A 12034-nucleotide genomic window follows, 5' to 3' on the forward strand; every position below is an offset into this window, starting at 1 on the left:
TGATGGTGCCAACTTGGGCCAGTGAAGCAACGTCCTCCACAACTAGACTGAAGAACAAAACGACAGCAACTTGTCTGTTCCCCTTCCCCCGATTCCCCAATAAATATCTTTAAAAAAAAAACAAAAACAATGGATGCAAGTTTCCATGAGCCTCAGGTAGGTACAGGGCTGATAAGAGGTATAAGAGATCTTTTTTGGGACAGGGGAGCTGACGAAGCCCTCATCTAGCTTTATGAATGACTCAAATCTTAGTACAGCTCAGTAGTATTTTTTTTCCTTTAGAAAATCTTAATGTATGATTACTCAGACATACCTAAGAAGTCAGCTTACAGACTTTTCTATAAATACATAGATAAATACAGATAGAGAGAAATAAATAAATGAAAACGAGTGTTCAAAATCCCACAATTAAGTACAGTAAGTCCTCACTCAACGCCATCAATAGGTTCTGTAACTTTAGGCGAAATGAAATACGAGAAAACCAATTTTACTGTAGGCTAACTGATTATAAATAAGAGATAAGTTCCTATAGCATAGCATCAACATATGAACAAAAATAATGTTATTCGAGGACTTGCCATATGTCTGTGATTCAACATTTTGAATGTGTATAGTGTGGACTTCCCCTGAAAGTCCAGGATGGATGGTTACTACAGGTTTTGCCCCCTTCTCTCCTAGAAGAGCTCTACACAGTTGTGTCATGGTAAAATCTGTGTTCTCTGAGGAACATATTTATTTGATTCTAATAATAATAATACCTATCATGTATTGAGTACTTACTCTTTTCTAAGTACTTTTTAAGTTATGAAGTATTTCCAATTAATATACATCTTAATAATAACAACAACTATATCATTCATGTTCTCTTGAATCTTTATATTTCCACTTTGTATTCTCTCTGCTTTGCTTGTAAGCATGGGTTTTCTTGTCATGTGTGTTGATTTTTCTTAAACAAGACAAAAAATATCCTTGAGTGCAAAGCCCAACAATACCCTATCTTTTCATCAATGTTACTGACAGCCTCATTTTTAGGGAGATACTGTTCTCTTTTCTCTCACCATCAAGATACATATCCATCTTCTAAGACTTCTCCACCAAAGTGGAAGAGAAAAATGAAGATATGCTACTCAAATACCTGGCAGTAATCTGACACAGCCTGCCACAAGCATCAAAATTCTTTGCAGCATCTTGTTTAGTTTTTAAATTCATAAGCATTTTGTATTCTAATCTATAATATAAGCATGTTTGTTTTACTGTAAATATTAAGAGGCTTTTCCTCAGACTTGCATGAATGTGCCCCGCGCTTAGGCCAAGGCTTACACAGGCCTCAGAACACTCCTGCGCTTCTAGTGCTATAAGGCCTCAGTCAAAAAGCATGTGTTGTACATCAATTTTTACCTTAAGGGGCATCAGTCTGTAGCTAATTGCTTAACTTGGGATCACCAGCACTATTACCATTTAACTGCCTAGAACAGATGTAAAGCAACGTTCCTCAAAGTGAATTCTTTTTAAAAAATGCCTTCCATGTTATTAAATGATGACAAATTACTCCAAGAAAAAATTTCCAAAGACCAGGTTGAACATGTTTTTGTGAAAAAGTTCTCAGGTTTCGCAAGATGGATGTTAAAAGTGCTAAGATGTACAGAATCATATTCCTTACCCAGAAGTTACTTTTATTTTTATGTCTTTCTTGACACGAGTATAAATCTTCTCTGAAAACATAACATTCCTTCTTTTCTTACTTTCTTTTGTTTCTTCTTTTCCTTTCTTTTTTATGTTGTCTAATAGAGATGAACATTAAGGCTCTACGTTACTACTAGGTGACTCAAGTCTAATTTATTTTGTAATTTCATGCTTCAAATTACACAAAGTGAATTAGTATCTTCTTCGTTTCTTCCATAGACTTAAAATAATCTATTTAGAGTTTACTATAGCAATAAGGAAGCAGTGAAATACGGGATAGAGGTTCAGAGGACTAGGTTTGTCTGGTCCTTACATCTGTTAATCAGAGGGTGCCAAAAAAATGTACGCACATTTTAAGAAAAGAAAAGATTACATTAAAATTGTAATACTCAATATATAGCAACAACAAAAGATGTATATAAGTCATGTGTATACGTTTTTTTGGTAGCCCTAGTACATGTGGCTGGTTTCCTCACCCATCAGATAAGATCAAGGATGATACACACAAAATTTCCTTGCAAATACTACAGTTTGAGTTTAAGTATTGAGCTAATTATGTTTATATTCCAGAGCTCCTGGTTTCACCTCCTGATTAAATCACATGGCTAAGATACCTCAGGCAATGAGACTTTAAATTCAGCAAGGTGGTTTCTCAGAGAAACGAAAATAAGCTCCTTTCCTGAGGATCACGATACCATGTTGAAAGCTGTCAGGCATGAATCCCACACCTTCCTCCAAACACAGGGCAAGCACAAGCATTAGGCATGATGTCCTCACCTGGGTCCGGCGGCATACAGGCACAGGAAAAGTGAGTATTATAGCCCACTTTGAAGTCGGAGTTGATGGGGTAGTAATGCGCAAGCTTGATCATCTTCTTGAAAGCATCGTAGATAAAGATGAAACTGATGAGAGAAGAGAATCCTTCTTCGGTAAAGCGAGTAAAGTACTGAACCAAGAAGCTGGCATCAGTAGCAACCAAAACGAGACACAGGAAGGCTGACCAAAGGCCAATCCAAAGGCGGAACTCCAAATAGTCAAAATTATGGTCCCTGAAAAGAAAAAAGAAAGGTTAGATTCCTCCGCAGAACACAAAGAATAATACAAAACTACCAAATGGGTGCAGAAAGATTGCTGAAAACACAAGATCACTTTTAGCCACTAGATAAAAAGCTTCTTCTTGATTTTATCCCCAAAATATTAAGTTTAAGAGTTGGTCTATGCTACCACGCAGAAATAATTCCAGAAATTTGAGAAAAGCATATCAAAAGCATATTCACCATTGGTATGTGAATAATTCACTAATTTTCTCATTCAAAAATATGGTCCCTGCCCTTCATGGAATTTATACAGCAAGGAATTTGAAAGCCTAACACTGGTACCAGTATGTGCCCAATATGTGTTTGTGAGCTTTATCAGTTAATTAAGACACTAAGATAAATAGGTTCTCTGTCTCCAAGTCATCGTAGTCTACTGAGGGAGACAAACTCATGAACAATATCACTAAGTGATATATAAAGGTTCACACAGTGTCACAGAAGGAGTAACTAACTCTGATTGGGAAGATAAATGAAGCTGCAGAAAAAAACTCAAAGGTTTACATAGGAACTTTCCAGGAAGACTGGGGGTGGATGGGGGGTGGGGGTGGGGTGTCAGGCCAGGAAGAGCTGAAAGTGTCCTTAAACAGGCATGAGACCCCATGTTATGCTCACTGTGGACAGAGTGCCACGAACGCGAGCAGATGACATTAGAAACATAGGCTGCAGTCAGATCAAGAATGGCTGTCTTGCCATGCTACAGCCGGACGCTCCCACTTCTCGTGACCCTTCCCCACTGACACGATACCCTTCTGCAAGCTGTGTGTGAAGAAGTATCTTGTGACCACCTTTTCTCTGTCTGTGACCATCCCACAGCACTCTTAGAACAGACCACCTCCCACTAAGGGGGCCATTGTTTTTTGATGCCTTTCTATTTCTTACAAGTGGATAGTTCAAGATTCACATTTAAGAATAGGTGGGAGAAGTGTTGACATTTTACCATTTCATACTGATTCTTCTAAAATTATGTGGAGAGTGTTTTATAATTTTTTTCTTATAACTTTTGGGGGTTAAAAAAGCAGATAGTAGTAGTCACATGTACTGCATGAGAAAAAGAACTAAATCAAGGATCATGCATGCTCAAAACTCTACAGTCTTACTTTTTGACAATGAGTTTCTGATAACTGTCAGTGATATATTTCAGTACTTTCCCGAAGACACTGTATCACCTTCACCACCACCAGCCCAGTCTGGGCCAATGAGAAGTCATTGCTTATTACAAGAACCTCCTTTACTGATATCCTTACTCATATCCATGTTTGCAATGCTCAAAGCAATTTTCCATATCTCAGCCAAAATGATCTTTTAATATGTAAATGAGATACCTTCAAAACTTTTGAAAGTTTTCCATTGCTCTCAGAATCAAATTCAAATCTTCTACCTAGCACGATGCCTGGCACCTAAAAAGTGCCCAATAAAGACTTGCTGGATGAATAAATGCATGCTGAAACAGTTACTGACATTGACCTATGAGCTATCATATGGAATCAGGAGATAACTGACTAAAAATTTCATAAACTATTAGAATTAACAGTTCCTTAGATATTGTGATGGTTAATTTTGTGTCGACTTCTCTGGGCTGTGGGGTGCCAAAATATTTGGTCAAACATTCTGAGTGTTTCAGAGTGTTTTTGTATGTTATTAACATTTAAATTGGTAGACTGAGTAAAGCAGAGTGCTGCCCATAATGCGGAGCACCTCATCCAATCAGTCAAAGGCCTGAATAGAACAAAAAAGACTGGCCTCCCCCAAGCAAGAGAGAATTCTCGGGCAGACTGCCCTCGGACTTCATCCATAACATGGGCTCTTCCTACTTCCATGCAGAAAACCTTTGAACTTGAACTGGAATATCACCTTTTCTGGATACAGGCTGCTGGCTCACCCAGCAGATTTCAGACTTGTAAACCTCTGCAACAGTATGTGCTAATTCCTTATAATAAATCTCTTTATATATGTACATACAGTAAACCTCTACAACAGTATGTGCTAATTCCTCATAACAAATATCTTTATATATATACATACTCGTACACATTCTATTGGTTCTATTTCTCTGGAGAATCCTGACTAATACAGATACCAATCAATCAAATATGCCTCATTTTATAGATGAGGACTCCAAGGCCAATGAGAGTTAAGTCATTTATTCAGTGCCAAAGTTTTAATGGCAGAGCTGGACCAGAAAACAAATCTCTGTGTTCTTATTTTGGTCTTTTTAAAAACTGCACCATGGGTCCCCTCTATTTGTATTTAGTAAATGATAGGGTGGGCCTTAAAGTCATTGCCCTTTGTTTCCCTCTTCTCACCAAATCACCAAAATTGGAATACATTACCAAAACAAGAAATTATTAACAATGGGGTAGATAGTTATGCTCTATGGATTTCCTGGAATCTTTCTGAAGACACCCTTTGCATTCACTTCCAGTTTCCTTTATGTCTGGAACTCCACTGTTTAATCCTATGCATGTCTTTGTGACATAAATGGACTATAGAAAAAGCTAAATTCTGGAAATTTGAGATAATCTACATTGTCATACAATGTGTCAACATCAGGGTCAGAGCTAACAAAGTTTTACTACTTCTGAGCCCACACTTTTTCCTTTTAACGTTTTAACCAATTACCTACTTTTGCTTCGCCAACCAGATGAAAGAGCAATTTTGATTTGTTCTAAGAATGCTAACAGTTGTTTATAGAATTGATCTTTATAGGACAGGATGAGATACAAATTCATTAACTAGATAGTTAATGGTTAGGAATATCATCAGTTTGAGTCCAAAGGAAAAAATATGCATGTATAAACTTAAATCTTAGGACCTAAACAATGTATCAAATTAGCTGCTCTAAAATATCTGAATACTCCCAGAGTAGCTATATAAGAATAATCGAAATAAAATCACTAAAACTAATGGTACTTCATTATGAAAATGATATATTTACAGCAGCAGGAAGGAGGAATAAGTGATGAGAAATTTTTTAAAACAAGTCGATCAATAATAATGACTACAATAAAATGGCAATATTATGCCCAATTAAACTATCCGTCCCAGTAGGCTCCATAGCTCAGGGGTTAGAGCACTGGTCTTGTAAACTATCAGTCCCTTTGGTGCCAAGTTTAAATAGCAATTAAGTTATAAAAAATAACAGGAAATAATAGTAAGAGACCAAAGAAACTATGGTGAATTAGGAGAAAATGGGTTTATAATCTTATGGTACCATTCAGTGTTCCTAGATATTTCGAGTTAGTTTCTGAGTAGCATAAAACCAAAGACAGAGACAAACTAAAGAACTGCTATTTCAAACATGCTACAGAAATAAATGTTCAGCAATTGACAAATAAATATAAACTCCCTAAGTGAATTAATCCAATAATATAATAGAAGAAAATGATCATTTGAAGGCCTCTAAGTAAATTGTTCAAAGAACATAAGGAAGAAATTATTGAATGACCAAATGACAATTATACAGGCTAAAATCTAACTTAAATTATGAAGTTCCTACATGGCTTAGAACACATAGTTAAAACTTCTTTCAGATTCTTCACTCAAGAAAAATAAATCTAATTCTCTATTATTGGGTACAACGTTCAAAAATAGTACAACAGAGACTTAGAATTGGGAAGACACTATGACCTCTTTCCTTCATTGTGTTACTAACTTTAAAAGGTGACAGCACATCATTTATATTATTTTATGACTCTACATTTTACAGGGAAAATATTAAAACCTGTGTTCCATGTCAGAGATAAATCTGTAGATTATGTGAAGTTGCTGTTTGAGTCCACTGAATCTACAAAACAAGGATTTACCTATTTGTCAAAAGATGGTAAAATATGTTGGGGAAACTCTGGGCAAGAGAGTAAAACAGTTTCTTTACGGAAGGGCTTTTCAGATGCCTTAGTAAGCTAAAGTGTAAACTGCATTACCAAGAGGGAGATATAACATATAGCATTTTCCAGAAGTGCTGGGGTCACAGAAGCTTTTTTCACAGAGCATCTAATGGGAATAGCAATTGATGAAACGCACTTTGGGAATTAGTGATCTCCATAAGTAATCCGCATCTAGACAAAATATTAGCAGTGCTGTGCTAATACATCAGTAAATGATACAGCAATGTGTCATTACAGTTTTCCATGTTAAATGCCACGTTACTCAGTGATGAATTTCAAGCACGGTTTCTCAATGTTTCTTGTTGCTTTACAACTGTTTTCAAATAAGTCACTTGGAACTATGTTTATGTTACCGATTATGATAAAACAGGAGGGAAAGTGGGAAAGGAACTTACTTAGTGAAAGAAAATAATCTCTTTCCTACAATTATCTAAAGTAAACTGGGATGCAAACATTTTCTGTAGACTAAGGCTCTGATCACATTGCATCCAATAAATCTTTCTGCAAAGGTTTATTTTTCCTGTTTGTTCCTGTTTATGCTACATGCTTGTTTAATCTTTCCACAAAGGCTTTCTTGTCTGACACAGTGTTTTCTTAAACATATAAAGACTGTTTGACTCTTTCTATGAAATGACATCTTTCCAATGTCCTGAGGATTATAATGGAGGAGGGATGGGTAGTAATACGCCACAGAAAAGTCACAACATTAATTAAAATTTAGAGCTTTAAATTCTCAGTCAGTTCCTCACTGATGTTCTCAACCCATCGAAACACTAGTTTTAAATCTTCATTCCCTCCTCTACCTTGGGATCATTTTTAAGGGCACACACAGTTTTAAAGGCTATGAGTCCTTATGTCCATGAAGTAATTATGTAGGCAATGACATTTCTAACATTAAAACCCTAAAAATATATAATAACATAAGAATATGGAAATTCCAACAAGGAATACTAACAAGTTGTATGAAATTCTGCAGTCTGTCTAAAAATTGAGATCTGCCAGTAAAGGCAATTCTCTCTAAGAAGGATCAGGTTCATTAGAAAGAGGCCAGAATACCCAATTTGATTTTGAGCCTATTTGTGTGCTAATGTGGCCGCTTGGATAATTCGCATAACCGGATTTTCTCCTTCTTACAACAATCCATCAATTTCTAGAAGAAAACATTGCTATCACAATTGTCATACCCATTAGTAGTGTCTAGTGATTCCGTACAAAGCGGAAGTTCTGGAGTCAGAAAGCAGAGATTCAAAGCCCAGCCCTGCAAACAACTGGTGACGTACCCTTCAGCAATCACCTGCTTTCTCATCTATAAGACAGGATACAGGCCCTCGCTCATAGGACTGCTACAAGAATTAAATGAGGGAGTACATGTAATGCACATAGGATAACACTTGGTACATGGTCGGCGCTCTACAAATGTTAGCAATTACTCAGCTGAGTCTTGAAATGTATCTTTCATTAAGAATACTGTAATCGAGGTTAGAAGCAGGGGACCAGAGGAGCACATAGTTTCTTTCATAAATGAGCCACGTGACCTTGAACAAGACATTTCATTTCTCTAGTGTTGTCAGACAGGATCATGGCAGGAAAAAAAGTCTCTATTGGGTTTCTGAAGAAAACTTAATAAATGGGCTACTTACAGAGGAGTGAACAACCAAGAATGGTGAGGCACTCAGGGACTTGCAACCTCAGGAAGCCATTTCTACCTCCTGGCTTGAAAAGGCCAAGGAAGGAATAGAATCACCAGAGCCTGGTGAGGGCTGCAGCCAGGGTGGAGGGGACACCTGACAGGAGCTGTACTCAGGGGACAAGCCAGACTGCAGTGTTAAAGCAGAGACAGTGAGAGGAGGAAGCTGGACACACACCCTGACCCTTCTCCCTCTTCCTATCCTATTGGGACTTTGCCCTCGCCAACCCCAACAGGAAGCCAGAGAGCAAAAGGAATCCCAGTGTTGCACCCACAGAGTACTGACCTGAAGTACATCTCAGGACAGAGAATTCTGGGAGAGGGCAAACAGATAATACAACATACGGGCTTCAGTTGAATCAAATGTAAAATGATTGTTGAACGACCTAATCTCTCAGGGCCTTTCAGCCACCAAGTCTTGAAACTGTTATATTCTGATCTGTTGAATGACTATTCTGTGCTATATCTAGACCAGCGGTTCTCAACCTGTGGGTCGCGACCCCTTTGGGGTTGAACGACCCTTTCACAGGGGTCGCCGGGTACTCGTATGTGGGCATATCTGCATGTGGGCCTGGAGATGGATAGAGGAGTGGTGTCTCGGTTCCTAAGACCATCGAAAATATGTGTTTTCCGATGGTCTTAGGCGACCCCTGTGAAAGGTTGAGAACCGCTGATCTAGACTACGAATGTTCTATAATTAAACAATCCTACTTTGTCATTAGATATGTATATACATACTTGCTGAAATTAAATAGAAGCCTCTCAAAAACTAGAACAGGTCCTGTGCTACTCAAAATAGTGAGTGGTTGACCAGCAAAGAGGCAAAAGATGGCTCCAGAGACAGCTGTGCCCAGGAAGCTCTCCAACACACCCTAATAGAAAGAAAACATAGGTGTTAGCAAAAAAGCATGTCTTCCTCCGCCACCCCCCATGTATGATGTCACTAGGGAAATTAAGCCACATGAATATGCTATTATGAGGGCCATAACAAACAGATATGAACAATAAACATTCTTATCAATATGAATAGCACCATTTACTTCACCATACATACAATTTAGTCATTCCTCCCTACCCCAACGGCTGAATTGCTCCAAAAAGCTATAATAACTGTAATGACTTGTGGTTTACTACAGAAGGCAAAAGGTGACTCTGATCCATTTTAAAAAATTAACTGAAGCTTCAGCATATAAAATCATATTATATAACCCCACCAAGTGGGGAGAAGTGATTTAGTACTTGTGGTGGCGTTTTTCTCTTTGTGAGTAACTTCAGTGTTTGCTTTAGCCTGATCCCACCTAGCATCTAGCAGGTACTTTTAAGTAGCTATATTTTATGCACCAAAGATATATATATATACATATAGATAGATATATAACTATATAGATATAAAGATATCTATATCTATATCTGTATCAATATATCTATAGGAAAGCTTTTCAAATGGAGAACGGAGCAAAGGGGACACAAAAAATTATTTGCCCTCCATCCTGCAATCTCTAAGACATCAATTCCAAAAAATATTCTTATTACATATTCATTGTCCAACAAAAACTTATACAGGAGTTTCAATTTAGTTTACCTTAGAAGAAATAAATGTGTGGCGACATAAATAGCTAGGCCTTTGTGGCCACATGTTCCTTCAGTTATGCCTCTGGAAATCAACCTATTATTTTCATTTAGCAAAACAAGCAAAGAAAAACAAGCCATAAAGCATCACTGACTTATAAAATTATGCTAACATTCTTAATCACATCATTTGGGGCCAATGCCTCAGATGATGGCAAACTAGCCTCTTTCCTATATTTTTCATCATTTCAAACTTCAGTTAGAAAAACACGTGTTTATTTGTGAAAAGGTCCCTTCATAAACTTTTTTATCAAAGTATTTTATCAAGACGCGATTTTTATAAAAAAATGATGGAGACCCTTTCTTCATACATAAGGCAGTAAATCTGAACTATAAAACCTATGAGAAAACATTTTTAGATGAGTAGATAAAGACATTCTACAGCTTTAGAAGACATAAAAATATATGTAGTAAATTAATTTACATAGTACAGGAAAATTATGTGATCTCTGTAACTTTAAGACAAAATAGTACTAGGAATATTTCCCCTTTCAATTGAAGAACAAATTATCTGTTCATAGAAGTATGATTTATGTTTATATAAAACAAGCCACCTCTTAATCTAAACCACCCTCTGACTGAGGCGGAGCGGATTTCTGGGGAATCTGAGATGCCCCTCAGTCATTTCCTGCCCCCGCCTCCATTAACCTATTCACCAATCCACCGATCAGCCTCATTAAATCACCTCTTTCCACTGCCCCAAAAGTTCTCCAGCAACTCTTCATTCACTGATCATATAATATACATGAAATGATTATAAGGAAATTGGATTTTTAAAATCAATATACACAACTGAAATATACTAAGTGCTATCCCCACTCAAAATCCTTCCTAGGAGATCCTCATTATGATGATTACTCAAAATATTTTTTATACTGCTTCAGAGCCAGCAATATTCTCCTTATAATACCATTAGCAATAGCACATCCTCTTTTAAGGGTAGAGCTCAATTCAGAAAACAGACACAAATCCTTTAGCGTTGCACTATGTAATAATGAAATTGGGGTGAGGATGGGGCCAAAAAAATAAAACATGGGTTGACGAGTAATAAGACTGGCTTCTCACACAGTGAGTAGGCACATTCTGAAAAAATTCAGAACAATTTCTTCTTCTAAGAAGTCTAGGTTTGAAGGCTGGCAGGAGGGGACCCAATTTCCATGGATGTGAGTTCTACTGCATGGCTGGCTGAGGGCTGCCATCTCCTTGTTTTACAGCCATTCCCTGTGTAATCAGAGTATCCATCCCATTCTTTCTCGGAAAGACAGGAAGCAGAATAACAAGCAAGGCCAGCAGACACAGGCAGCATCTCTGCAGAGAAGAGATTCCCTTGTGCCCAACAAACAATATTAGTCTTGATCTCGAACGTGTGAAGATGTTGAGATTCAGGGGGTTAAACAAACCCTCTTTCTCTTTCTCTTTCTCTTTCTCTCTCTCTTTCTCTTTTTTTTACCCAGAATTACAATTGCTGGGTGATAAAATAGTTTTATTTTTAATTTTTTTAGGAACCTCCATACTGTTTTCCATAGTAGTTGCACTAATTTGCAATCCCACCAACAGTGCATGAGGGTTCCCTTTTCTCCACATCCATACCAACACTTTGATTTATTGATGACAGCCATCCTGAGGTGTGAGGTGGTATCTCACTGTGGCTTTCATTTGCATTTCTCTGATGATTAGTGACCTTAAGCATCTTCTCATATGTGTACTGGCCATTTGTATGTCCTCTTTGGAGAAATGTCTATTCAGGTCCTCTGCCCAATTTTAATTGAATTGCTAGTTTTTTTTTGGTGTTAAGTTGTGTGAGCTCTTCATAAATTTTGGATGTTAACCCCTTATCAGATATATCACTGGTGAATACCTTCTCCCATTCAGAACTTTTGTTTTGTTAATGGTTTCCTTTGCTGTTTGATGTAGTCCCATTTATTTTTTATTTTGTTTGCCTTTGACATATCACAAAAAACATTTCTAAGAGCAAAATGAGAGAGTTTACAGCTTATGTTTTCTTCTAGGATCTTTAGGTTTTTGGGTCTTACATTTAAGTCTTTATTTTGAGT

At 37.3% G+C, this 12034-nt stretch overlaps 1 protein-coding gene across 9 annotated transcripts in view; it reads right to left on the reverse strand.

Moving 5' to 3' along the window:
• The window catches only part of SLC4A4 (solute carrier family 4 member 4), a 324167-nt gene that overhangs the window by 74187 nt on the left and 237946 nt on the right, over window positions 1-12034 (reverse strand). For all 9 annotated transcript variants that reach the window (XM_019663211.1, XM_019663215.1, XM_019663217.1 and 6 more), the window contains 2 exons: window positions 9090-9223; window positions 2461-2732 (listed from right to left, as the gene is read on the reverse strand). In XM_019663211.1, coding sequence (XP_019518756.1) covers window positions 2461-2732; window positions 9090-9223 — 406 coding nt within the window. The remainder of the gene's footprint in view (window positions 1-2460; window positions 2733-9089; window positions 9224-12034) is intronic.

The sequence above is a fragment of the Hipposideros armiger genome, unplaced genomic scaffold (genome assembly GCF_001890085.2).
Source record: "Hipposideros armiger isolate ML-2016 unplaced genomic scaffold, ASM189008v1 scaffold_386, whole genome shotgun sequence".
Classification (NCBI taxonomy): domain Eukaryota; kingdom Metazoa; phylum Chordata; class Mammalia; order Chiroptera; family Hipposideridae; genus Hipposideros; species Hipposideros armiger.